Genomic DNA, 27,444 nt, shown 5'->3' with positions numbered 1-27,444 from the left:
CCAATGTCAACTCTTCTCAACTACATTAACCAGTCTCCATCAGCCAATTTAAGAATTGAAAAGAGAACACGTAATCGCAACAACCAGATACATCTCCACGATATCATGAAACCAGATTTGTTTCGCCGAAAAAGACAAAACTGGTAAGTCTACAAAGAAGCCCTCGGGATTGGATAGGCTAAATAGTCAAAAGTAAAAGGAGTTGCGAAGGATGCCGGTGAATGTAGCCGCCGGAGACTCGCTTCCATGCATTAAGTTAACACAAAAGAAAGACAACTGTGTGTGGACAGACAATGAATACAAATCGCATGAAGTTCCAAGAACTCCTTGTTCCTATCCTATCATGACATGGTCAATAATGAGAATACACATCTGGAGGTAGAGAACAATTTTTTTTCCCCGAAGCACACACAAAAGGCCAAAGATTTCACAGCAAAGTCTTGAATGCTTTGTCAGTAGGATTTTCAGTACCTCGCCGAAGGCCAAAACAGCATATCTATTGCTAACCAGCCATCCAAATGCAAGAACGAAGGTTCTTCGAAATAATATTCCCCAAGTCACATGCATCCCCTGAGCAGGGGTTAAACTCTGCCTGATGGTTATTGCCGTCCAAGCAGAGACGTCGACTTTGTGAGATAGGCCGAGCACACAACAACAAGGATGCGGACATTGCACAATACCGTGGCAGTGGAAGAATAACACGATATGGGAGAACTCCAATTGGGATTTAAAGGTGATTAATCACAGTTACCAACCCATTTCTTGAGGTGTGTCACAAGGTGGCCAATGTAAGGCTGCCACTTCAATGTTCCATCAGAGCAGCTTCAGTTTCAGATAACGGAGCTGCACAATAAGAAAATAGTATAATTTAAGATGTCACCATTCATGTTCTTAGAGAAAATACGATCCTGTTTTCAGTATCTCCAGCGAAAAATTATGAAGGTTGACCTACTCCTCTACAGTAATTGTCATTGCTAGAAAACCAGCAGATCAACAAAGGTCCCTAACAGTTGCATCTTAGACAAATTGCAGTTGAATTTTGAAAGTATAATAGCGTGACAACTTACCAAGCAAGTCCTCATAAGAATCGGCTAACAGAGAAGTTTCCATCAGCAAAGGCGGTGAAAAGACCTGATCCTGAGTCCCGTCAATGTCATAGAACAACCTTTGTGTAGCCGAAGGTGTGTGCTTAGAAACAGAAGCCGAGAGAAAACTGTTTACTTGATCAAAGTCATTTAGGGATTCCAGATCACTCATAACATCAGGTAATCCATCAAACTTACTACCAATGTTATCATCAGTCATAGAAATGCCATTTGAGGAAGTGTCTACATGAGATCTAATCAATCTATTGCTCCTCAAAGCATCCTTCTTTTCTGGGACAACATGAGATAAACTAGTCACGGGAAATGGCAAAAAGAAATGCTCAGATCCTTCATCAGAATGGCTATCCCGTGACCCTTCTGAATTACAGGATTGAGATGACAGGGCTGCTTCTCGAACAGATCTCTTCAAATTCTGAATGTAGGAATCATCACTATCTGCATAAATTGAAATAAACTTGAAAAACTCGAGTTATTTAGATCAAATTACTTTCTTTATTCACAGGCAAGGCAGTGAAAAAGACGAACCTCGTGCTTGATGGTCGGAATGATTTTTTGGAAAAATCTGGTTTGGCAACTTCTTTTCAGATGCATTTTCCACTTGATTATTCTGAGCGGCCAAAGTTTGTCTCTTTTGTAAGTTTCCAGCTTTTCCAGAAGAATTTGGTGTCAAAGTAAATAACTGTGGGAGTTTCAAAGCAGGAGCAGCTGAAACTTTGTCTAGCTGAACACTGGACATTTTTGAAGTCATCTCATTGATATCATCAGCACTACTTTCCTATACAATCCAAATGGAAAACAGATTAGCCAATGAAATGCAACATCATAAAGATGGACATGTTGCAGTTGCTACACCTACAGTTCTCACATAAGACAGGGAGTTACATGAACACTTACTATTCCTCTTCCGCTGCTCTGTGTTTGGCTCGGTGAGTTCAATGGAGCACGTTGTTTCATCATTGGAGGAAGACTGGAAGATATACTATTTACATTATCCGTGCATTCTGAGATAGATTTTTGTATAGCAGGAGCAACTTCTTTTAATTGGTTAATAAGCACCTACATGTGTGAACATAACAATAGATGATCTTCAGCCTCATCTTAGATAGAATGCAAGTAAAAGGGACCTCAAAGGCCCGATCCAAAATAATAATACTAATAATAATAAAAATAATCACCTGAAAGCTAGCTAAGTGTTGTTGATGTTCAGCGAGAGTTGCTGCTAATGATTCCACATGACCAGTTGTACTGCCATCATCTGCACTTCGTAATATTTCTGGACCCTCCCCATCATTAGCCTTTGCCTGCCCAAGAGACAATTCAACATTTTATGTGATATTGATGGAAAGGAAAAGCAAAACCTCGAAAGTTCAACCCTCAAGTACTAACATGAAGACACATTTGCAGGTTCAATGTCAAAGAAACAAGGTTACCAACCTATGCAATATTGCAAATGCCCAGCCTTACTAGTTTGTACTTTCTAATATTATAGGGCTTAAGGAAATAATACACTGTAAGTTGCCTAATGCATTAGTTCTAAAACTAAAAGACGAATTTACATCAGTTAACTGAGATATTCTTACTCAACCACACCCAAAATAAAGGTCTGCTCATATCACTCTATAAGGTCAATGTCTTAATTTTCTTTTCTCTTTTGGACCAGTATAGATCCTTTCTAATGAGCATGAGCGAAAAAGCACTTCCTCTCACAATAATCAAGAAAAATATTTGAGGCAGTCAAATATCTAGCGTAAAAGCACAAGTTCTAACCCTGAACTTTCTTAGACACCCTAACTTAAAAATCTGGAAATGCAACTATCTTCATATGCATTGACTAGAAGTTCAGATTTTATGACTTTATATGTAGGGGGAAAAACAGAAAATGAACTTAAAAAGGTATTTCATAGCTTACTTCAGCACCCACAAATACAGGTTCGAGTGAAATAAATAATTTGTGTTACAAAAAGTAGACTTTACCCAAAAGTACCAATTCAAAAGGTTTGAAATAAACAATTTAGGTGGAAGAATTACACTTTGAAAACCCCTCTCTGAGCATAAGAAATTATATCTTTTTCTATCACTGTAATGTTTTCCATACGAATTTCAATTGGCAAACAAGATTAAACGAAAAATTCCCCACATTGTTTTTAAAAGCCTGGGATGTATGGTCCACTTTTGAAATTTCACGTGGTTGCTAATGAAAATGCACCCATCAACCATTGCTGTGCTTCCTTCCCCCAAGATCAGAAACCAATGATCTTAAACAAAGCCCTTGACATCCTCAACAAGCAACTTACCAAGGTAACCACACACCCTCCCCCCCACCCAAAACCTCAATTTTCACACAACGAAATTCATCAAGTGTAGTCTATTTTCTAACTGAGACAGCATTGAAAATTGCAAAATCGTACCATGTGTTATGTAAGATAAGCAACACGGTTTACATTTCATGAGTGGCAACTGGTGATGGACATTAAAGGCTCAAACTCAATCTTTATGTTATAAGGATCTCAATCTCGAACAAAGTAATGAAAGGTGCAAGATTTCTTAACGTAAATGAAGAATCGCATACCAGAAGCAGTGACTGCTTATGAATCCGCTGTAAAGCATGCGTCCAACGTCTTATAACTTCGGCTACATCAACAGTTGGGTGGATTCGTCCACTTCTATCATCAACCCGAAAATGCGTTTCATCATTTGCAGGATTGGATGCGTCTAGGCTGTTGTTCCACTTTTCTTTATCCATATTATCATATGACCCATTATTTTGTTCTTTGTCATCAGAATGTACTGAAGCAACATCACTAGGCTGCACGGAAAGGATCTCTGCATGAGGTACCTGAGAACTTTGATCCATTGCCGCAAGCAAGGATGATCCAGAAATTCGGTACCTGAGCAGAATTATATCTCCAATCAGTCGGTTCATGGAAAATAATTGTAAGCCAAAACTAGTACAGGGGATAACAATACCTATGCTCCCGATGAGCTATCAAGTCCTCGATGGGACCTGAAGCGAGCACTTCATGTTGACCTGCATTGAAGGTTGTAACTTGTAATTCTTACTCTGCGAACAGCTTATCAATATCAATGGTAGAGAGACAAGGGGAATGATATAGCAAAAACACCATTGATATGGGAAATGTGAAAGCTATCAGAAGCTTAGGAATATCAACGGGAGTGTTTGCCTGGGACTAAAGAAAGCAAAACTCAACTCTTTTCTTTTCATGCCAAAATCAAAAATATAATTCAAATTTCAGAAACTGTGGAAAAATTATATACGAATCTACATGTCAACATTTGAATGTTTTGAAAGGTTTCGCATGTTTCAGGTCAGATTCTCTTTAAAAATTAGTTTTGTCCCATCAACTAAAGCTTGAAGAATTCCCAAAGGACCGGCATATTCGGATAGAAGTCAAAGTACGTGTATCGCGCGATTTTCAAAAAAACCAAAAGCAAAAAGTAACAAGTAAAGCGATTCCAAACACACCATTTTCAACAACAAAGAGCGTCTTCAAAAGATGACAGAACATTTGCAGCTCTGAATAAAAACTTCTTGATAAAAGCCAAACATGCAAGGAAAACTAAAGCAACAGAACTGAGCCATATGGAATCAATGGTTGAGTCCACATATCCATGGCAGGCATCTACATAGGATTTGAAGAAACTGGTAAGTACTTTCTACACCAAAACAAGGATTTCTCGTGACATCAATCACACAATAATGGGCTCACCATTAGAAGTGCCAATCGACAATATAAAGAAAATGGAGGATGGGATTCTTAGGCAAAAATGAAAAAAAATTTGAGGATGGTGTTTTCAGATTGAATGATGCAAAGCGATATCTCTGTAGTGTTTTATCTCAATCATGAAATTCATCTGCTTGAAAAACAGTTGGACAAGAGAGTCAAATATTCAAAATTATCACAACTTTTATATAGAAAGCTTGGTGATTGTGCATACTCTTTCTTGCTAATATGGACTCCCATAGGCGTGTGGCCTTTGAAACTAAATGAGAATTCTGACTGGAACTAGATACGAGATCATCCCACAGCTCCCCTTCCAACTTGACTTTGTTTCTCCAATCATGCAGTTTTTCCAATTCTTGCTGCAAGTAAGCCTGAGATCCAGGTTCTTAAGCACATTAAAGACCTACATATGATGGCTTATCCGTGAGAGTTGTTAGTCAATGAGCTAGAGTTTTACCTCCTCAGCACACAAGCCTCGGAACTCTGCAGTCATTTCATGAGCCAAATTGGACCACATTGCCTGCCTCTGTACAGCTGTTTCTGCATTTTTCAGGAACTTCCTTCTTTCCAATGCAATTCTAGCCTATGGAAAATTAATTATTCAAGTCATGCTCCCAAAGTTTAAGTTCATCAGTCTCAAAGTAAAAGTTTTTTTTTAATAGAAATATGTTTAAGATAGTAAAAATGGAAAATCCCGACTGTATAGCAATGAGAAATGACAGCCTACAGAGACTATCGCATATATTTCAACACTGGCATCCTGATATTAATATTCATATCTCACCAAAACCAGGCACAAAATTTGTCATTACGTACTGCTTCCTACAATTATTGCCAACTCTTCGCATATGGATAGCAAAAGCCAGATGTCACTATTTGATAGGATATTGTAGAACATTTTGAATAAGACCCAAGGCTCATGATAAAAAAATTAATAATTAATTCTTCTTCTTGATGGAGTCCATTCTGACACGTACGTGACTTCGCTCTGGTCTCCAGATCTACTTATATATTTTTAAAACTTATATAATTTTAAAAGCACAACCAAGAAAAGACAGCCAGAAGGAACCTTAGCAACTCACATTACCACGGGAGGGCAATGCTAGTGAATGCATTTCCGAACTGTTATTTTGCTCTTCCAGTGACAATTGAAGTGAAGTGGTGTCTATATTTCGAAAGATAGCGAATGCATTTCCTAACTGTTATTTTGCTCTTCCAGTGTCAACCGGAGTAAAGTGGTGTCTATATTTCGAAAGATAGCCCAGTGCATAAAGATGGAGACATATAGACAAGGATACAAAAAGGCCAATGCTAAATTAAACTGCCTTGTTATCATCAAAACAACCTTAGTCAAATGATGATGGTGGCGACAATAGGTATCTCCAATAAGTAATAAATAACAACCGTTTATACCTTTGTTACCGGAAGTAGGGTGGCAGCATGGGAGAAAGCTACATCTGTCAATGAAGCTGGTAAAGGATTAGTAGTTAGATCGGCTGGAAATGTCCGCCTATGAACCTCTCTTAAAGCATGCAAAGAAAGTTGCCATAAGAGTTCAACAAATCTGCAACACCAAATAAGAATTGTGTAGTCAATTATCACAAAAAAAAAAAAGTTTAAGGCCCAATAACGTCTTAAATATAAGAAATATCATTGGGGATCTAAAAGTACATCAAAATTTACATCCGAGAAGCAAATGCTCAAACTCTCATCTATGCACAGCTCCCATGACCACTAAAACCACCCTTGCAAATTCACAAAATATCATAGTTCTCGTATCTGATATAATCTCAACAATGGCACCAGAAACCATGTCCCAGTCACACCAAGCTATCAAAAGGGATTCAACAGCCTACTTACAAGGAAATTTTCAGTTATATAACAAAATTTCAAATTTCCAATCTCCAGCCCAACTGCAGTCATTTCCTTTTGCACATAAATTCTGCTCATAAACTCCGATTCATGTCCTTTAATTTCAATCATCAACACTTGCTCGGTAATAAGAAAATAAAGATGTAGAAAACGTGTCACTTCATCATTTAACATGGCATGACCGCAAGAGCTAGCATACTCATTAGTTTGTTTTCACTGAACTAAATATAATCTTTTGATTCAATCTATAACACTAGGGTATGGAATAATCGGCATTTATCGTACTCGCTGATCATGTACTACTTATATTTATACAAAATAAACTATGTCTAGGAGAAACTTGCATGCATTTTACAAGATAATGGAGGTAGTATTTGGATTAGATTTTAAGCTTTCTTTTGTTGATAAATCGTCGGCGGTTAACTTATATTGAATATCTGACCAAAAAAAAAAAGCTTACATTGAATAAAACACATGCCACAGATGTTTTTGAATAATATTTAACCCTCATTCTTGAGGTTAACTTCCTTATTTCAAGTAAGCCAAATGGCCATGCTGGTCAATTTAATTCCTAGGAATTAAGGGAAAACTAAAATTCTCAACCTAAGCAAGCTTAACTAAGCAATTTCAGACGATTCCCATAGAGTCCATGCAAACTACAACCTTAGTGCTCCAAGTACCCAAGTAAAAATGCAAAACGAAGATCCGAAAGAGCCGCGCAATTACCTTGGCCCGCAACACGTAGCCAGCGAAGAAACCCTGGAATTGCTCCTGGGAAGCGCCCCTTGCGATTCGAGCTCGCTGATGATCCCTTGAACCACCTTAAACCACAGCATAATAGTTTGAGAGAACGAAATCAACGCGCCAAGCTACAAGCCATCAACCGGAATTCGAAATGCCTGACAGACAGACAGAACGAGAACTCAATTCGTCACAGAAACCGCACCTTCCGGAAGTCCCGCGATTGGGCCGAATCGAAAATCGGCCAGACCCTGTCGAAATCCTGCGCGGGGGGGAAGATCCCGACCGTTAGCGAACCGGGGACAGCGAGATCAAAACGAAAACCAAAAGGAGAGACTCCGATCGCACGAGCACGGGGCGTCGGACTGACAGCGAATGCACGTCGGAGAGAGGGAGAGAGGGAGAGAGAGAGAGATTTACTTTGGCGGATTGAGCGGGGCCGCGGAGGGAGGAGAGGATGAAGTAGAGGAGCTGCTCGCCGAGCTTAGGGTTGGAGTGGCGGAAGAGGCCGACGCGAGGGGTGCCGTTGGAGGCCCCGACGCCGATGACGGCCGGATCGAGACCCAGGAGCAAGCAATTGGTGTACATTGCGCTCTCCAGCTCTATCTCTCTCTCCTTCTCCCTGTCCATCGTCATCACCCGCTGCGGAAAAACCAGTCCTCCTCCTTCCTCCTCCTTCCACCGTCCTCCGCCGCCGTCGTCGTCGTCGTCTTCTGCAGTCTGTCTCTCCGAGCGAGAGCGACGGTGGCGATCTTCGTTTTCTTCTCCGATGGTTTTGCTTTTGCTCGCCTGCTGCTTATCCTTCGCCCCCCCCCTTTTTTTTTCTTCTTCTTCTTCTTTTGCTTTTCTTCTACTCCGGTTGGTTATTCTATTCAAATTTTTTTTAATTTGATTCAAAAAAAAATTGATTTTGATTTTTTTTTGTTGAAACTTTTTATTTCAAATCTGAGACTTTGTCGAACCGGCTAATTGCCGGTTGCCCCCGGAATTGTGGGTCAAGTTGCAAGTTGGGGGCAAATTTAAAAAATTTATGAAATTTACCACGCCCTTCCTCTCGGAACCCATACACTACTAGTCTTATTATTTTAATTTTTTTTGCCAAAACTAATTGCCTTCACGAGTTCTTTCGACGCACTTGTTAAGTATACCAGGTCCGAGATAAATCGAGTTTCAAGATGAAGCTTATGAAAATGTTTTTAATTTTTCCTTCTGAATTTAAGAATCGAAATGGTACTTCTAATTCAAAAACCGTGCAAAAGAAAAACTGGGATAATAACGCAAATAATCCCTAAACTTTGGCGTAATGTGTAATGTGGTATCTGAACTTTTAATTTGTTGAATGTGGTCCCTAAACTTTATTTTAATATGCAATATCCTCCATGAACTTTTACTTTATTCAATTATGTTTAATATAGCTCTAAACTATATAAAAATATTAAACGTCGTCCTTAAAAACTATATGAAATGTTCAATACTCTAAGAACTACTCTAAACGTTCGGTGTTACTACCAGATCACAAGTTTCGTGTTTGATGTAATCTCTGAATTTGAATTAATAAAATGATAATATTGAATAATATAATATATGGACTAAATTAAATATGTACGAAAAATTCATGAATTATGTTGAATAAATTTAAATCTCTTAGACGATATTCGTGGACTACATTGGAACGAACTAAAAATTTGAAGATGTCATTTTCTTAAGAAAACAAATTACCCGGTACAGCATTTCACATGTTCGAAAAATCATGAACTTTTGACTTCTTCCGAAAGTCAAGTCACGAGCAAGAAAAGTTATAAAAAAAAAAAGGGACAAAGCAGAAAGTGAAAAAAACGACAATCACATCAGACGCATAAGTTGTAATGTGATCTAAAACTTTTATAAAAGACTCCGCCAACGACTTTCTTTCTAGACGTGTCCTGAATATTTTTTTTTGCGTCCTGTTCAAAAATCTTGACAGTTGAACTTCTAAACTTCGGACTTGAGATTTTTAATTCATCGTGCCGTAATTTTTAAAAAAAAAAGCACATAAAAAGACGTGCTATTCTTTATATTATTTTTGTTCTTCGGCAAATGATGGTTGGTGCTTTTTCTTTTTACTTTTATTTCCCCATCCGCAAAAAAAAGCAAGATCTGATTAGGATGGATTAAACTCTTGTTAGATCTAGAGTTGATGTGACAAAAAAATTTATCGGTCTAAACAAGGCACCATTTGTCAGCCATTTCATATAGCGATCATCTTTTTTGTTTGGCAATATTATTCGTCTTGTTAAGCCCGCTGAGTAAAAGATTTGCAATTCGATTCATTTATGAGTAAATCGAGGAACTCGTCGCTAGTTGAGACATGTCTGTCACTTTATAGACTTGATTCAAAAGACGGATCAAAGATCGGGTCCAGCATTCTTTGCCCAAACTAGCTGTATCGAATCTTCTTTACAAAATGATCAAGTCTGGACGTGAAGTTTCGATCGGGCCTATGGCCCGAGGCGTGCTGTCGCACCCATAATCAAGTTTGAAGTCTAGCGGTTCGCATGGAAGAACCGTTATTCATATTATGCATGCCACTTGCAACCTCCGATGTCCCATTTGTTCGATCCTTCTTCGTTCCCTTTCCAATACATGTAAACCAACATTTCACCAAACACATTCCTAGAAAAAAAAACCCTTCTCGGAACATCCATTTTTTTAAAATTTTTTTTTTGGGGGGTTGGGTCCCCCCTGTTTTTTTGTTGGGTTTTCCGTTTGGGGGTTGGGCGTCCCACAAATTTGGGGAAGGAATCGAGCCGTTCACCACTACTGCCCGGCCTGATTTGGGATTTGCTTTGCTTTTCCTTTTCGTCTTCGCGCAATGGGAAGACTTTCCATCGGGTTTTTCACTTTCTTTACGCCTCAAACTGTCTCTTTCCTCTCTGCAGGATCAGCAAGAAAAACCGCTGTTACGAAAAAGCCGGTCTTCCGTTGTCCCCGTTGCTTTTGGTTTTTGCCCAAAGACTTCCCGGTCCGGTAGTTAATTCCTGGATCCACGAAGCTGGTCCTCTTTCCCCCAACAACGACTCGTCACCCGAACTTCCCACTGCCCACGGAAAACTTCATCGGAGACCATGGCCACTCCGTCTGCTTCCCCTTTCTATCTCCGCTCCTTCAGCTCTGCATTTTAGGGAAGCTTGCGAAGGGGAGCAAAATTGGAAAAAGGGTAGACGGAGAATTACGGGAACGATGGAGTACGTTTTCGCCCGGGGGCGAGTGCGGGGGCAAGTGAGGGGGCATGGAAGGAACCAATCGAAATTAGAAAATTGCGGTGTTCAGAAGAAAAGTTTGTTGAGGTGCACGGCACGCTCATCATCTTTTCTACTTTTCTATTCCGATTTTTGGATTACCGTACGGTGAATCGATGATACCCTTTTGGATAATTACAACGAGGGACGTCTTGATGAGTGTTTCGTGTACGCTCATTAAATATACCGACGTGGACGGATTCGATCCTCGAAACCATCTGCTTCTCACAACACGAGATGAATCCGTTCCTACAAAGTCGCGGAGTTTCCTTGACCGGTTGTTTAACTATCTATGGAAGAAAAATGGAAAAGGGAAGATGGAGAGTTACGGAAACGACAAAGTCCATATTCGCCCGAGCAAATGGGGCGGTCGATGATAATTGCCCCACACTAGAAAGGTACTTCGTGCGAAGGTTACGTGTGGCGGTGACGCATGGAACGAACACACCAATCGGAATTAGAAATTCTGGTGTTCAGAAGAAAAGTTTGTCGAGATGCACGACGTGCATGTGATCTTTTTTCTTTTTCTATTTCGATTTTTGGATCATTATATGGTGAATCGGTAATCCCTAGGATAATTACGACAAGGGTCGTATTGATGAGTGTTCCGTCTACGTTCATTAAGTATGCTCGATGTGGATTGATTAGATTCTCAAAATCATCTATTGCTCATAACACATAACACGAGATGAATCCATGCCTCGAAAGTCCCAGAGTTTCCTTGACCGGTTGTTTTAGTAAGCGCTTGCGAGGCACTCTTTAATAACATCCTTACAACAATGTTTCGATAATAAGCATTCGGTCGAAACGGCATTGGGACGAGAAAATCGTTACCAGATGATGATTTATTCGAGCGCTTAAACAAGCTCGGACGCATATCATGATTAAGACGGTATATAGATGCTTAAAAACTAAGCGGGTGCTCGTTAACAAGTTTGGTGTAAAGAATGAAAATCTGTATGACACCCTTATTGGAATGGCTCGACGATGAAGTTGGCATGTACTTTTGTCTTTATATATGCGATGAAGTTGGCGTATCAGGCAGGGCACGTTACGAATTGCTTGAATCGTAGGCTAAAGATGAATGGTCCCCTGGTCGTTCGTACACGACATAAGAGAAGGCAAAACGCACGAGTCAGGACGAGGCTTCCTACAATTTTCCCCTGTGAACAGAGGACATCGCGATTCACATCTGACAAGCGGGTCTCTATCTTAAATCTTAAGCATGTTTTTGTTTGGGTACAATTCATATACCCATCGAAAAAGGGCATGGGTATTATGCTCTCCGGTGAGCGAGTGGGGTCCGGGGCTACCCTAACTCTGCCCCCTAGCCGTCAAAAGACTTTTATAATTAAGGCTTGTATTTTATTGATAGTTTGAGTTTAGGCTTATGAATAGCTACTGTACCGCCTAAATATATAGTACTTTTATATTGTAATTGAGAATTGTAATCGAGAGGTGTGAGGTTGCTAGCTATAGTGCTCTGATGAATGTAGCATTACTTTAAGGGTAAATAAGGATAAATCTCGTGTCTCGATTTCTCTTTCTCGCTTTCACTCTCTATTTTATTGTGTTTGTGCACCTAATCCTAACAGTTTTAACACTCGGATGATTCGGACTTTGTTTGCATAGTGCTCGTTCTATCTCGATGGACATGATGATTTTAAACCAAAAAATACGGCTCTTTGCTCCTGATAGTTATAGAGAAAAGAATTCGCAAATCCGGTGATCGAAACTCGCGTCATTAAGCCAAGAAGACAAATTACACTAGCACAAAAAAAATTTAAGAAGTGCAACTGTAGGGAGGGGCATTGGGGCGACTGCGCTCTCGCGAACTTGCCATAACAGTCCCACATCCACTATGAATAGATTCTATTCGAACTATAATCACTGCGTTCACATGAAACTCAAGATCCGGAGCCGATGTATTCATCGTCGCAGCCCCCCCTAACGTGCTAGAAGTCGAGATCCCTCTCTCCAAGGAGCCAACGAATTCCCGATATACAAGTTAGCTAAAGATTTGCTCATCACATGTTTCTAAATTATGACCTCGTGTAAGATAATGCGATTTTTACTATTTGATTTTGTTTTATGACACATTATATAGATATTAGGATTAAGCGCATAAACACAATGAAATAGAGAGTAAAGGCGAGAAAGAAAAAAAAATCGAGAAATAAGGTTTCATCTTGATTCAACCTTCAACTATGGCTACATCGAGCAGATAATTTCACTACAATTAACATCCCTCACCTCTCTGTTACAATTATCAATTATACTTAGCAGTTATTCATGGTGCCAAATCCAAACTAGAGGAAGCTGCCCCCTACGACCCCCGTCGGGGTGCCCCCGGATCCCGTCCCGCTCATCAGTAAGCGGGACTTTCGTACCTTCCTATCGGTTGGGGAGCATGAATCACGTCTCAAACAACTGAGAGAGAATGGTCAGACTTGCTAGAGATCATTATGATTCCAACATGTTGGTTCCAAAAGCCCATCGAGTGAATGGGCTTTGGGCCCGAACGAGCGTTGGCCCAAGAAGCCAACTGGCGCCGACCTAATCCTTCGCCGCAAATACGGTGTTCCTCAGCGTCACGTGCCGTCCCCGACTTGATGCCCAGGCGAGCAAGACATCGAAGGCGAAGGCGAAGCGAAGCATCTACCTCCAAACTCACACGGGCAAGCGCGCACACGATTCCCCAAAGTTCCATCGCTTGCGACGCGTTGATTCCTATTCCGATTCCGATTCCGATTTGGATTTCGGTTCAGCTCTGTTATGTGATGATAGTTGATGGTTCTTCTTCTCACCTGCTTTTGAAGAGAAGGAGACTCGCCATCCCCGACCCCATGGAAGCTGAACCCGCCAAGGTCTTCTCCCTCTCTCTCTCTGTGTTCTTGATTTAGTTCCTTAGTTGATGATGGATCGCAGCTGCGATCGTGGCGCTTCTTGGGTTTTTGCTCGATCGGTCTAATTTGTTTCCCAAATTGTCGATGGCTTCAAGTGAGGCGTAAAGGAGGGGTTTTTTTTTTTTTTTTTAAGGTGCATTGGCTTCGAAGAGGGAGAGAGGCTACGAGGATGTTGCACGCTTTAGTTTAAGCAGGGATGAATTTAAAGAAAAGGGTGGGTGGGCAAAAGCATCGTCTGCCTTGGTTGTTGCTTTAGACAATGCATTGTGGAAGCAGCTTGCTTGCTTCTGTATCTGATCACCGGTCCGTGTCCGTTGTGGTGATTTTTGAAAAATCTCGTGACATTCTTCAACATTGGTTAGAAGGGTAGCTCTAGCGCTTCCTGCTGACTAGAATTATCCATGAAAGGGAAAGAAAATTGGTTAATGTCAAGTACGATACGAGGCGGAGAGATCCTGGTAGGCCAGTTGCATAGAGTGTTGGCATACGAGACCAAGAATTGATTCGTTGCAGTATAGGAGGACAGTTAGGTTGTGGGGGAAAATCTATTCTACAGGTGGTTTTAAAGTTCATGAGTTTGCATGCTTTTTTTCCCAAAGTCATATAGCTAGCTATCTGATTCGTGCTTCGTGTTTGACCTGTGTCTTGCCTAGAGTTATGGAGTTGTGTAGTCTTCCTTGCCTTTTCTCATCTACATTAGTGGAATGTGACATTCTAAACATGTTTCTTGCCGATTGTCTATTCCACTTTTGGCCCTCATCTACTGTGTGTTCTTGTTCTGATTTAAATTAGACAAGGGCCATCCACGATAACAAGTTCAACTGACTTCATCATGTCTTCTTTATCACGCACCAGCTATCACTAGATGCCTGATATTGCCTAAGATCATTGCTAATAATTTGACATGACTGTCCATAGCAGAACTAAACACACGACACATCATCCATGGAAGGAAGGTTTTAGAATCTTTTTTATTGTGTGAGGAGGATATTTTACATGTCTTGGGTTTGCTGCCTGCAATTTGGTTGATTGTTCTAGCTCATGTCAGGCAAAGCTTGCTGAAATAAACGAAAAATTTGGACGTGAAATACGTGTGTTTGAAACTTCAGCAAGTTCTCTGACAGAAAATGTAGCTCCAGGTACTGGTAAGAACAAGTTCTACTAACTCATTTTCAGTTCTAAGCTAAGCTACCTATCTTTTACATGTCCGGGCATCTTGTCTGATTGTATTTGACAACAGATGAAACAGATGACTTCTATGAGTTCACTGCGGAGGATTATCACCGACTTTTGACTACCAAAAAAGAAGGTATCATCCAACAATATATCATGTTAATTGTGCAAATAGAGGAAGAGGCTCTAAGTTTTACTGGTCGGATAGCTTCCCTTTTGGATGTTTTGGGAAAAAGACATCTGATTTCTAATCAGCTGTGGTATAAAGTTAGGGATATGTGTCCTTCTTGGACCTTGAATCCCTGGCCTGAAATACAAATTAGGATGGAGTGGAAAATATATTCACTGCAATTCCGTGTGTGCTCTTAGAGGTGCTGTTTCCTTACGTTATTGCTATTGGTGATTTGAAATTTTAGTTTGATAAAAGAGTTCCTTTCTAGTTCCATCTTCAAGTATGTTCACATTAATAACAATCTTGGATTATGTGGTTGCTGATTTTTTGGTCGGATGATTTTGGCAGAAAAACATTTAAAGACCAGAAAACTCCGAGAAGCAGAAGAGGCAGCACGGCGCTCAAGAATAACAAAGGTGATTTGATATCTACTCCACCAGTGCCCAATATGATTTTCTTTTTGTTACCCTATTGAACATGTAGCTTGTAATCTCGATATGGAGCTTGTATTATCTTGGTTTCTTGTGCAACAAACCCCTAAAAATCATCTGCTTTGTAATGCAGACTACTATAAGGGTACGGTTTCCTGATAATCATACGCTAGAGGCTACATTTCATCCATCAGAGAAAATAGAGAGTTTGGTTGCTCTCCTTGAGAAAGTGGTCGCTAAACCTGAAATGCCATTTTATATATGTACGTTTGATGCTTCTGATATTGACATCTCGAGAATGTGTTTTTTGAAGCCAAAGCGTAATGCATTTATCTGATCATGTTTCAGATACTACTCCACCCAAGAAGCAAATAAAAGACTTGTCGCAGGACTTTTACTCTGCCGGCTTCATTCCTGGGGCAATAGTTTATTTTTCATATGATGCCCAGAAAGGTTTGTATGTGTATTATTGACCTCAAATGTAGTATCTTCATTTTCGTTTTTTGCTCACCAGGGGTTGCTCCTTCGTGTTTTATTTAGAGTGGCTTATCTCTATTGGATGCTCGCTAGTTAAGCTGTGTTAACAAAACAGTTTTAAGTTTTATTGCGTCCCTAAGTGTTCCAAAACTGCCCCGAGCGCAGTTAGCACCTCAAGGCTGAAGCACCTTTACAGTTCCCTCTTGGTAATTTGTTTTGGGTATACTAACACATACTGAAAGCTGACCCACTCACATGAACTACCTAACGCTGTACGTTCGCCGCCATTTCAATTGGATAATTTGTTAAATGCTTATTTCGCCAAGATTGGATGTCATTAATCCGTTGCTTATTGATTTTTGTGACATCAATGGTAGATTACATGGGAGTGCTCCGACGATGGAATGCTAATATGGTCTTTGTGTCTTTCCCTGTCAGTTTCAAATGAGGATATAGCAGCTGCTGAGATGAGTCCTTTCCTTCAAGAGTATGTCGTGGCTCTGAAGGACTGGGAGCACAACATTGAGATGGCAGAGCCGGTTCAATCTGCACCGGCATCTGTAGAGCCAGCTCCTCCGCCTGTTGTCCAAGATCGCAAGCCTGCTGATAAAAAGCCTGTTAAGCCAAAGTGGCTTAAAATGTGACTTGACGCTAATACGTGCGTGGTCCTGAGTATCACCTTTAAACTCTCTTTTTTTTCCCCTGTTCAATATCTTTCACTTTACGGTTTCTAGTTTTGCTCCTTTCTCAGATTATGCTGATCTCGATGCAGGTGCAGTTATTTCAGGGCAACTTGCACCGACCGTGACACTTTGGACCAGTTATTGTGGGCAACTGAGCACTCGATTCTGAAAGTGACTTAGTCGAAGATGGTTAAGGAGAGAATCCTTAAGAATTGAAGAACGATGTCATAAGGAACTCACCAAGTGATTTTCTCCTAATGGAGAGAACCTTGTATTTCGATTGTGTTTATTGTAAATCAACAGCGTCCTTTCTGATTGTCAAGTTATGTATATCCATACGGTTCGCCAGATTGTGGTCTTGCAACCTCTCTTTGTACGCCGCATTTAAGTTTCAGGTTACATTCTCAAGTTGGGGTTTAGGAATGGCCTTGTATGTGTGGTACTATTCCGATCCTTTATCCTTTCCACCGGAGACCACAATGACCTGATGTCCCCGGAGTCGTGGACGGTGTGCGATGGATTTTGCTTACTCCGACCATTCGGAGGGGCCCGTGGTGATGAGATCGAATAGCTGCGCGTCACTAGTCGGGATTCCCTAAAGTACGAAACATAAGTTCATATTTGGATCATAGTCCTCGGAGGCAGTAAGGAGATGTAACATGTCTCTCTCTGGCCTTCAGCACGCCGCATTGCCAGGGTCCGACTGATGCGAGATGAAATATCAGCCGCATCCGGCAAAAATCTTTCTCGGAGTCCAGCAATTCCAAAGCGGGTAGGATATTCGCCTTATCTCCGAGCCGTCCCCTCTTTCGACGCCCGTTTCCCATCTCTCCGCATGCTCGTAAACCCGGTTCGTCGTACGAAAAAATGGGGATCGAAGACCGCGTACCCCCGTGTCAAAACATGGTCCTGACAGATCCAAGGGAGAATCGATCAAGTTGGCATTTGGGGTTGCTACTAGTTCATTCGATGGAGGCAGAGATTAGGAGACGAACCCGTGAATGAGAACGGGGGGGTTAGGTGTGCGAGCAGAGGAAGATCATGAAAGCGAAAGAGACGGATGGGTGGTGGTGGGCTTTTATAGACTTTAATCACACGCGTGGTTATTGCGGGTGGGAGCCCTACCTACCTGCTCGCCGTGGTTGTTAAAAAGAACGGGTTTCCAACTAACCTCCTTCAATTATTACATCGACTGTGCGTTTTCGGAAAATAATTGAAGATAAAACAGCCATGTTCGTGCCCTCATTTGCAAAGGACAAAAGGGGGGTAGGGCCAAAATTGAAGGGGGACAAGAGAAGGTATTTGAAGAAATCACGTCCAAAATAACCTATGACCATGTGGCGTGAACGAGACATGGGGGGGTTGGGGATTCAAAAAGAAGGAAACGGGAGGAATCGGATCTCTCGATGCGCTTGCTTTTTTCTTGTTTTTTTATGAGTAACAAGGGTCGAAAGCAGTGACGTACTTTCCTATTTCTTACTTTTATACAATCGGCTTTGGCTCGGGCCCATTGCGGGCTGGTTATAAACCCGTCTTGTCAATCTTTGTACAGATTTCGAGGATGATAACCGCTACCGTTTCGGATCGGCGCATTTATTGATAATGATCTAAAAACTCCTCTCCGAATATATATACATCCGGTCCATGCGACATCAATGAACTCGGATGCATAGAATCCGCCCGGGGGGGGGGGCGATCTAGTGATCGGAATTTCTCATTTCATGCGTGATGTCATTAATGAAATTCTAAATCTAACTAAAAAAGTCAGCGACGGCGGCCCGATCAAATCCCGTTTCGGTCAAACCGTGCTGGCGGCTCGACTCCAAAAAGCTCGAATCACGACCGCGGGTCGTGGGCCCCCACCGCACGAATATCTCGGCCTCCCTCCCGGCGGGCTGGGCGGGGCGGGGCGGGGCGATGCGAGGCGGGGCGATGACGTGGGGCTGGGCTCGTGCGGTGCGGGGATCACCTGCTCCCGCGACCACGGGACGCGCGCGGTCTCAACCGACCGATCGGACCGGGGCGGGGAGCCTCGTGATTCTCGACATCTTTTGGGGATCTCGGCCGCCTGGCGGCCCCGGTTCGTCTAGACCGCGACGCAGGCGATCCGTTGACGCGTTTTCGAGGTTTCTGAATTCGGGCAGGTCGGGAGGAGCGCACTGCGGCCGTACTAAATTGAAAAATCTGGTAATAATGGCCCCGAAGATTAGAATGAAAGAAGACAAAATCGAGGGGTCAGAAACAGAAAAGTTGATGTTTGCTCCTCAGCAACCGCCGGTATTATCAAATGGACCCACCCCATCTTTCCCTTATTTTCGGTTTCTGGTCCCTCTCATTAAAAGGGCCCCAATGACTTCGACATCAAGCATTGAAAATGTTTCATCGGGGGGGATTGATGCTACACTATATATGTATGTATCCCAAACAACATTGATTTATGTTTGTACATATCCGAACATGGCATCTGTTGCATTCCCTCTTTAAGTTGCCCGATTGAACCGGATTAAGATTCATGCGCGAGAAATTTTATTCTATGATGATATGATTCATCTAAGAAAATTTTTCTCTCTCTCTCTATTTTGCAAAAGATTCGGTATTCATACCGATGGTAGAGTTTGTGGAGATGAATTTCGATTGCACGGCGAGCTGTCTCTCGTTGAGGTGTCGACCGGCAGCAAAATTTCAAGCAAAATAATGCTATATAGCTAAACCGTGAAAATGACGTGATAAACTTTAGTTTTTTTTTTTTTTTGTCTGAATGATAAACTTTAGTTAGGTGCGAAATAAATGCACCGCAATACATTTGATGGGTAGTTTACTTAAGTACCCGCTCGGAATATCACTTGTGGCAGGCAAATTCGATTCGTATGCGATGAATTGTTCCTTACACGTTACGCATTAACGTTTTCACAAATTGATTGCCATTTTTAATTGGATGCAAATAGATATCGACAAAGTCACATTGACAGCCGAGATTTTCATATGGTGGTCTCATCTTTGCCATTACCGAGGGCATGGCATTGCATAATTCATTCAGTTCGACTATAACACATTAGCACTTCGTGTTTCATGTCCAATCTTAGATATCTTCGTTTTCCCTCGTATTTTCCAATTTGGTTCATCGCAAATGCTTATCCAGATTGTCCCTTTTGCCCCCTTCTCTCTCTGAAGGAATATGCTTTTCACACCAACTTCGATGCTGATTGATGCTGATAAATTGCTTGCCCCGGTCCAAGCCATCGCTTTCTTATGCAACACGTCCCAGTAATTGACTTTTGAGGGATTGATTGCGTGATAAAATAGTTAGACTCTTGTTTTCGAAAATTCACGGGACAATTTGTGAAACCACGCTTCGAGAGATAGTTTCTCTCAAATATTTAGAGCCCTGACATTAATAGCTCGTCTCTAAAAGTCTCTAACGAGATTGGAAAGATGAATCTAGTACAATGTGCGAAGTCTGGCTTGCAATACCGATAGTTTATCTACGCTATCATGTAAAAGGAAATATTAGATCCCAAAAAGAAAATACTAAAAAAAATTCTAACAAACTCCATATTTTTTTTTTCACCGTTCTACTTTAATATCTACAGATTTTCATTTTTGCATTGAAAAAAAAAATGCAATTTACTCTTTAATAATTGCCAAATAGATTTATAGTCCCGTGTTTCGACCCGCGCAGCACGTGGGTCATCCGATTTTTTTAAGCAAAAGCGAATGAAAAATTCAAAAGATGACCTTTTCCTAAATTTATTATGCGGAGAAGCCAAAGAAACACCCCCTTTTTAGATAATAGCCGTAGGCCCAAAAAAGCAGAAAAACTCATATCTTTCTGCTATTGAAAAATACGAGAAAATGCGACGCGAAATTACTCTTAATAATTACCGAATATATTTATATTTACCCGCGCAGCAAGTGCGTCAGCCATTTGTTTTAGCAAAGGCAAATGAAAAATCCAAAAGATGCCCTTTACCTAAATTCAAAAGAGGAGAGAGGTCAAACTGGGCCAATTTGCCAATTGGCTTCCACGCGTTGAATTCCGGAAGCAGCAGAGCTGGGCAAGGACCACTTTGGTCGGGAGAGGTCAGGCAGGAAGGGCATCCATGGATGACGGATGGATGGATCGATCGATCGCGACCATTCCGAGTTGGTGAGCGGCTTTCTCCCCCATTTCTTGCATACCCTTTACTCCATCTCCCAGGCTCCCATTATCCGTGTGTTGTTTCGGCTTCGGTGCTCGCGCCAGGAGGGCAGGCGCGGTTCGCTGGCCTCTTCTTGATCTCGTTCTTTGTAAGTTTAGTTTTTTCGTTTTGCGTAATTGCTGACGCTTCCGTGACGGTCTGATTCCGACCCTTAATGGGTTTTCTTCTTTAATTAAATATAAGTCGATCGCCACCCACCCTTTTCAAACCTCCGAATTCTGTCGTCTGTCTGGTCCGTCCTTGCTTCTCTCTCTCTCTCTCTCTCTCTCTCTCTCTGTGCCTCGCTTCCGGATCCGGCTGCTGCTTTTGCTTTCGGGACTTGCACGCGCGTTTGATTGTTGTTTCCTCCGGTGGCGAAAGGTGAGGACTTTGTTTCTTCCGAGGAGCAATTCTTGCTGTTGTTCGTTCGCTCGGTGATAGTTTGACTGGGGGAGCCAGGGAGGAGAAAAGGGTGTGGGTATACAGTGATCTGCTTATCATGCTGTCTTTGTTGGTTTGGGTGCAGTGTGCATGGCGAATCTTCGTTCCCAGTTCTTTTCTTTGTTTTCTCGTTTGAAATGATTGTGCCGAGCATCTTTACTTCTAGCTTTCTGTTCTGTTCTGACCGAATGGTGATCAAATTCTCCTTCTTTTTTTGTGCTTGAATTGACCCATCTCTTGCTTTTGACTGCAGATCCGAGAGGTGCTCCCTCAATTGTGAAGCAGCGTATTTGTCTTTAAACTCTTTAAATGATGGGATCGGGTGAGTGGTCCATTGAGAGAAGATCCAGTTTCAGGAGCGATTCCTTTTCGAAGGACATCGATAATGTGCCCGAAACTGGGTGCCTCTCGATTATAGTGCTCGGTGCTTCTGGAGATCTTGCCAAGAAGAAGACTTTCCCCGCACTCTTCAATCTCTACCGCCAGGTCTGTTGTAGTTTACTGTAGTCGATACGCTCGCATCAATTTGCATACTAAGTGGACTTTCGTTCTTTACAAGGTTTATAGCACTGGGTTGTTTCTGGAATGGCATTTTCCTAACCGTAGGTTGCAGGAGTGTCTGCTAAAACGATGGACCTTTGACTGCCGTGTCGATGTTTATGCCATTGTGTCCTTGTCTGGACTTCACCATCGTCTTGATTCTATAATTACTTGAGGAAATCCTATTATTGCAATAACATTGTTCACCGGTAGTTCCTAATTTTTTTTTTGGCTCTGTGGACATAGGAGTTATCTTAGCTCTTAAACTGGATGAATTGGTGCAGGGATTTTTACCATCAGAAGAAGTTCACATTTTTGGCTATGCAAGGACTAAAATATCAGATGAGGAGTTGAGAAATCGCATCCGCGGGTAAGATATCCGTTGACATTCACTTTTGCACCATTTATCTGGCCGTCATTTTCTCCTTTTAATGTTTCATTGGACTTTCTGCCTTCTATGATATGGTTAAGATGGAACATATTTTGTTTATCTCTTTGAACTCTGCTTCGCGTAATATGAACGGAGGAGAAAATCATTATTTTATCCTTACTACTTACTTGGGACTACTTTTGAGAACGTAAACTGTTTCATGATTATCTATTTCTGGGTAACCAACTCAGTGTTTCTTTATAGTAGCCATGATATGCATAATCTTCCGGTATTTTAGCTTCAGGAATTTCATAACAAGAATCCAGTATTGACAATGGATGAAACTCATTGGCAATCGATGTATCAGGTTTCTTGTTGATAACAAGGCTGCTTCATCCGAGCACTCTGACGATGTTTTGAAGTTTCTCGAGCTGGTTAGTTGCTGGTCTAGTAACTAGAGTTTGACAATGCATTCTCATGCTAACTCTCGATGGTTACTTTCAGATCAAATATGTAAGTGGTTCTTATGATGATGAAGACGGTTTTAAGAAGTTGGACAAAGAAATTTCAGAGCATGAAATTGCAAAAAATAGTTACGAAGGGTCATCGAGGAGATTGTTTTATCTGGCACTTCCCCCATCTGTATATCCCTCTGTCTGCAAGATGATCAGAAATTGCTGCATGAACAAATGTAAGAGAATATGTGAAGCTTTATGTATCTATATTGCTTGAATAATTACTCTACATCTGTGTTTAATTTGAAAGTTATTATGGGAGTGCTAACTAGTAATTGAAGGCCAATCTAATTTTGTTCACTGGCCCTTTATAAATCAGCGGTTGTTTAGCAAGATAGCCTGGGATGCATCTTCTTAGGGAGAGCATGGTGCCACTTTAATATGCTCATATCTTCGTCCAGCTATGCTAACAGTCAAAAGATCCACTTTAGTTCTTGGGATCACTTTTTTATAACTAGGCAACAGGTTTGCTGCCTGTTTTTGTACGTAAAAAGCTTCTTCTAGGCATCTCTCTAATTGTTTCGGGGATGATAACGAAAAGTTTGTGAAGTGATTTGCATGGCTGAATTGTTGGAGTTATTGCGAGTCTTTCGAATAATTTACAGTTGGGGACAAAGTTTTGGGCAATAAGAGCTAGGGCTTATTTTTATGTTTTGACAAAATGTCTCTATTTAACATATATGAACTACCACATCTTGCCTTTTCAGCTGATCTTGGAGGATGGACTCGAATTGTCGTGGAAAAGCCTTTTGGCAGGGATCTCGAATCCGCAGAAAAACTTAGTACTCAAATTGGAGAATTATTTGATGAACCACAAATTTACCGTATTGATCACTATCTCGGAAAAGAACTCGTGCAGAATTTGGTAGATATATATCTGTTGCGCTCTCTCTTTTCATTCTCTAAATATTCTTACCTCTTCTCACTTCTAATTCTTCGTACAGTTGGTACTGCGTTTTGCAAATCGATTCTTTTTGCCCCTCTGGAATCGCGATAATATTGCTAACGTGCAGGTAAGTGCCGTGGTCTACAGTTATTACTTTGGCAAATTGATGAATTTGCTTCTTTGACGAGGTTTCATTATTGCGTGCCTGTGTGCCATTGTCCTTGAAATAAGAGCACTACAAACATGGCTTTGTTGATCACTGGCATTGTTGTTTCATTATTGTATAGTTGCAGTGTACTTATTTATATGTATATTCTTTGCTTCTATCTTTGGCAGATAGTCTTCAGAGAAGATTTTGGAACTGAAGGTCGTGGTGGATATTTTGATGAATACGGGTATGCACGCCATTGATATTTTCTTCCTGTCCATCAAACTAGATGTCTGGACAGGGATTGTTTCTCTATCATCGAATTATCTTGTGCATTTACAATATATAAATGTCTTACGCCTTTCATGATGGTTTACTTGATGATTTTTCTTTAATAATGCCTACTCATCATGAGGTTGTCTCTTCTATGCTTTGTTTGATACTAAGACCCATTTACTGTGCCATCTGAATTTTGCAGGATCATCCGTGATATTATTCAAAACCATCTTTTGCAGGTACTGCCATTTTGATTTTGTTATTTATTTGTGCCGTAAATTAAATTAGGGAGATATACCTAGCCCCATTTCTCCCCATGTCCTTTTGCTACCCCGCTACATACCCATCACCCATCCTCTGTGTTCAAACCCGCAGAGAAGAAATTATAAACTAAACTCAACAGCATGCGTATCATCTAAGGGGGAAAGAGATCTTCATTTGATTAATGAAATTTGAGTGGTTGCAGGTTCTCTGTCTGGTTGCCATGGAAAAACCCGTTTCTCTCAAACCAGAGCACATTCGGGATGAGAAAGTGAAGGTATTCTCTAATTCCATGGCATGACAATGAAATACTTCCAACTGGTAGCATGTCAGTATGCCTTGGCATGTAATACTGGTTGGTTGCTGATTATCCTATGACATATGCATGCAGGTCCTTCAATCAGTACTTCCGATTAAAGATGAAGAGGTTGTTCTTGGACAATATGAAGGTTACAGGGACGATCCTACTGTCCCTGACCATTCAAATACTCCAACTTTTGCGACTATGGTTCTACGTATACATAATGAAAGATGGGAAGGTGTGATACATGGACGTTGAAAGCAACTACTTTCGAACTTTTCTATGGACATTTGTTTCATATATAAGCTAAGTCCTCACGGGCATATGCTAATGAACAACTGAATAACATTGTTTTCACTGCTCTAACAACTTGTGCCATCCTTTTTTAGGCGTTCCTTTTATACTAAAGGCAGGGAAAGCTCTAAACTCAAGAAAAGCAGAGATACGTGTCCAATTTAAGGATGTTCCTGGGGATATATTCAAATGTACGGTAGTATACATTTTTCACTTTCCACTGATTTTTTGAAGCTTGTGCTAGGTCAATCCATTGGTTAAGTCAAAAACTGTTGGTTTTTTTTTTCTTTAGGTGGAACCGACATTTAAAGCATAAGCCTGAGGATGACCTTTAGGGAATGTGTCCTGTCTGCTGTGTAGTTGCGCTATATGTGATGGTATATACTAGAAAATGGGTTCACTACCAGACAGGCCTATATGTACCGACCAGAGAACAATAAATTTTCATGTTTTGAACTTTCGGGTTTTAAAACTTGTTGATTATGAATTTTGGCCACGTGAAATACCTTGGTGATGTACTAAACAGTCAAATATTTCAGGTCCTCCTGTTTTGCTGCATATATTTATTCTCTTATGGTTATTTCATTTTGGCAATGGGTTGATTTGCTACTTGAATGGCATCCTTTCTTCAGGTAAGAAGCAAGGGAGAAATGAGTTCGTAATTCGCCTACAACCTTCTGAAGCCATGTACATGAAACTCACGGTATGTGACTGGATTTGCTAATAGCTTTCTGTAGAGTTAGTATGGCCAGAATGTTGTTGCTAATGCCTGCTTAACGTTACGTGCATAAATTCGCGCGTGCGCGCACACACACGCTAGCATCTATTTGCAAGTAATAGGCTGACAATGAGGTCAATGGTATCATATGCAGGATTTGGTAGTGCGTCAGTATAACTCACTCTTAGGTTGTCTGGATTTGTTATTTTCTATTAAAGATTGGAATTGTAGATGCAGCACACTTCATTGATGTTGTGACATTATTACGAGGATAAAATCATGATGTTCGAGAGCGATCTATAATCTGCTCATTTTTTTCATGCAGGTCAAGCAGCCTGGGTTGGAGATGTCAACCGTGCAAAGCGAACTTGATTTGTCATATCGGCAACGTTATCAACGTGTCGTTATTCCTGAGGCTTATGAGCGTCTAATACTTGACACGTACAATTCTTTCCTCTTTATTTAGAGTACTTCCAACATTAAAAAATCCTGTAGCTCTTTGTTTGGAGCTTAGCTCAGTGGAGTAGACTTGCATTTGGGCGGGCAATTCTAATAAGGATAGTTTTCTCTGGTATCCAATATGAAAAAACATAAACCATGCCTCTTCAATTAGTGCAAGTTGAATAATATGAAATTGACAGGTGTCTTGCTTTATCTTTTAGCGGTTCTTTCCATCAATAATGGTGAAATTTGGTATTGCAGAATGAGGGGTGACCAACAGCACTTTGTTCGGAGAGATGAACTTAAGGTACGAGCATTGCCATACAGTTGTGAAACTTCCATCTACAAGACGGCACAATTTTTTTGGTTATGCGAAAACGGGATTGCCTATTGACGGTTGCATTGTTCAATTGCAGGCGGCTTGGGAGATTTTCACACCGCTTCTTCACAGGATTGACGGTGGTGAATTCAAGCCAATTCCATACCAACCAGGGAGCCGAGGTCCCGTTGAAGCGGATGAGCTGCTGGAAAAAGCGGGTTACGTTCAGACTTACGGTTACATTTGGATCCCTCCAACCTTGTAGAAATGAAGACACCTTCCACGAATAAATTTTCGGTCCGGTGCCCTATAAGCTGGCAGGTTTTTGAGGCCTCTGTCTTTTGGTACTGTACTACCTACTAGTGCTACATACCTACCTGCATACAGTAGCAAGGTGTTATATCTGCTGCTGGCGGCCTTTTGCTTCAAAGAAAGCTTTAACACGGTGCCACCTCTAGAGTAAGAAGGTGCTGTGTGTGGACTTGAAACAATAAATGCCATTGAGCTTTTCAATAAATGACGAGTGGTGTCGTAATTTTCTCTTGGTAGTTATGTACTCGATTACAGCTCTTTGATTTCTCCGAATTGATTAAATGGTGGCGACTAACTTGGTTATCGCTGATTATCTTAACTAATTTCCGAAGCTTATTAGAAGTCCCGGCGATATTGCAATTTCGGAAATTAAACTCGATACAATCTTACAAGAGCTAATTATTAAAGTAACTGCCCAGACTCATTTCCTGAATGGTAAGAAAATAGTGTCGATATGGACTTAGAAGCAAATGCTGTGACCCTAACCAGTGCTAGTACTATTTCACTTCCCCGCGTGTACTGGAATATTGAACTAAACGTTGAGGGTGAATTATTAGCATGAATCATTAGGTGAGTTCGACCAGGTTGATTTGATATGAACTCGCCCAATTTTAGATTCCGTTTGTTTCGTAGAAAACGAATGATTTGGAGAATATTTTTCTAAAAATGATCATTTGTATCGTTTACAAAAATGAATGAACGAGTTTTTTTCATCGTCCACGAAAATATTTAGATATAAATTGTTATTAATAATGAAAATATTTTTTATCGATTAACTATTTCAATCGATACACACGATTATTTTTTTCAAATTATTCATTTTTTGCGAAACAAACCGAACAACAGCGATGCATGTCCATCA

General features: G+C 41.0%; 3 protein-coding genes across 8 annotated transcripts; 2 read left to right on the top strand and 1 right to left on the bottom strand.

The window, feature by feature from the left end:
- Window positions 1-212: 212 nt before the first annotated feature.
- On the bottom strand, window positions 213-8,264 carry LOC115672637 (AUGMIN subunit 6). The gene is made up of 13 exons (XM_030594505.2): window positions 7,883-8,264; window positions 7,668-7,724; window positions 7,448-7,542; window positions 6,263-6,413; window positions 5,307-5,432; window positions 5,064-5,220; window positions 4,074-4,134; window positions 3,676-3,994; window positions 2,282-2,407; window positions 2,001-2,162; window positions 1,632-1,881; window positions 1,068-1,541; window positions 213-843 (listed from the first exon to the last, which is right to left on the bottom strand). Exons 1-13 carry the CDS (start codon window positions 8,096-8,098, stop codon window positions 803-805), a joined length of 2,235 nt encoding a protein of 744 aa, XP_030450365.1. The 5' UTR covers window positions 8,099-8,264; the 3' UTR covers window positions 213-802.
- A 5,096-nt stretch (window positions 8,265-13,360) lies between these two features.
- Window positions 13,361-16,930, top strand: LOC115672622 (plant UBX domain-containing protein 1). 4 transcript variants are annotated; one of them, XM_056313729.1, is made up of 8 exons: window positions 13,361-13,607; window positions 14,695-14,785; window positions 14,887-14,955; window positions 15,340-15,407; window positions 15,556-15,685; window positions 15,771-15,875; window positions 16,338-16,557; window positions 16,672-16,930. In XM_056313729.1, the coding sequence occupies exons 1-7, from the start codon at window positions 13,521-13,523 to the stop codon at window positions 16,541-16,543; spliced, it is 756 nt and encodes a 251-aa protein (XP_056169704.1). In that variant the 5' UTR covers window positions 13,361-13,520; the 3' UTR covers window positions 16,544-16,557; window positions 16,672-16,930. The 4 variants fall into 4 exon arrangements, with proteins under 4 accessions (XP_056169704.1, XP_056169703.1, XP_030450344.2 ...); XM_056313728.1 differs by having other exon boundaries at window positions 14,695-14,791; window positions 16,678-16,930; XM_030594484.2 differs by having other exon boundaries at window positions 14,695-14,791; window positions 16,651-16,930.
- Window positions 16,931-20,554: 3,624 nt separating this feature from the next.
- On the top strand, window positions 20,555-26,787 carry LOC115672621 (glucose-6-phosphate 1-dehydrogenase 6, cytoplasmic). Of its 3 annotated transcripts, none has more exons than XM_030594476.2 (16): window positions 20,555-20,729; window positions 21,455-21,687; window positions 22,026-22,111; window positions 22,479-22,545; window positions 22,616-22,802; window positions 23,334-23,491; window positions 23,571-23,639; window positions 23,849-23,907; window positions 24,139-24,175; window positions 24,403-24,474; window positions 24,589-24,736; window positions 24,888-24,983; window positions 25,425-25,495; window positions 25,836-25,951; window positions 26,213-26,258; window positions 26,368-26,787. In XM_030594476.2, exons 2-16 carry the CDS (start codon window positions 21,511-21,513, stop codon window positions 26,533-26,535), a joined length of 1,557 nt encoding a protein of 518 aa, XP_030450336.2. In that variant the 5' UTR covers window positions 20,555-20,729; window positions 21,455-21,510; the 3' UTR covers window positions 26,536-26,787. The 3 variants fall into 3 exon arrangements, with proteins under 3 accessions (XP_030450336.2, XP_030450337.2, XP_056169701.1); XM_030594477.2 differs by lacking the exon at window positions 20,555-20,729 and adding an exon at window positions 20,730-20,869; XM_056313726.1 differs by lacking the exon at window positions 20,555-20,729 and adding an exon at window positions 20,953-21,141.
- The last annotated feature ends 657 nt before the right edge of the window (window positions 26,788-27,444 follow it).

The sequence above is a fragment of the Syzygium oleosum genome, unplaced genomic scaffold, assembly GCF_021117445.2.
Source record: "Syzygium oleosum isolate NSW1041296 unplaced genomic scaffold, Sole_v2.1 Sole_v2.08, whole genome shotgun sequence".
In the NCBI taxonomy this organism is placed as follows: domain Eukaryota; kingdom Viridiplantae; phylum Streptophyta; class Magnoliopsida; order Myrtales; family Myrtaceae; genus Syzygium; species Syzygium oleosum.
This window is presented reverse-complemented; position numbering and strand designations above follow the sequence as displayed.

Excerpts from the sequence above, each read along its gene's own strand:
- LOC115672637 (XM_030594505.2), bottom strand. The coding sequence starts at position 8,098 with ATGACGATGGACAGGGAGAAGGAGAGAGAGATAGAGCTGGAGAGCGCA. Across the intron at positions 6,414-7,447 it reads GCTACGTGTTGCGGGCCAAG|ATTTGTTGAACTCTTATGGC; the intron begins GTAATTGCGCGG and ends TTGGTGTTGCAG. Across the intron at positions 844-1,067 it reads TTCTTATGAGGACTTGCTTG|CTCCGTTATCTGAAACTGAA; the intron begins GTAAGTTGTCAC and ends CTTATTGTGCAG.
- LOC115672622 (XM_056313728.1), top strand. The coding sequence starts at position 13,521 with ATGATAGTTGATGGTTCTTCTTCTCACCTGCTTTTGAAGAGAAGGAGA. Across the intron at positions 14,792-14,886 it reads AAATGTAGCTCCAGGTACTG|ATGAAACAGATGACTTCTAT; the intron begins GTAAGAACAAGT and ends ATTTGACAACAG. Across the intron at positions 14,956-15,339 it reads TTTGACTACCAAAAAAGAAG|AAAAACATTTAAAGACCAGA; the intron begins GTATCATCCAAC and ends TGATTTTGGCAG.
- LOC115672621 (XM_030594476.2), top strand. The coding sequence starts at position 21,511 with ATGATGGGATCGGGTGAGTGGTCCATTGAGAGAAGATCCAGTTTCAGG. Across the intron at positions 24,475-24,588 it reads TTCGGGATGAGAAAGTGAAG|GTCCTTCAATCAGTACTTCC; the intron begins GTATTCTCTAAT and ends ATATGCATGCAG. Across the intron at positions 24,737-24,887 it reads ACATAATGAAAGATGGGAAG|GCGTTCCTTTTATACTAAAG; the intron begins GTGTGATACATG and ends ATCCTTTTTTAG.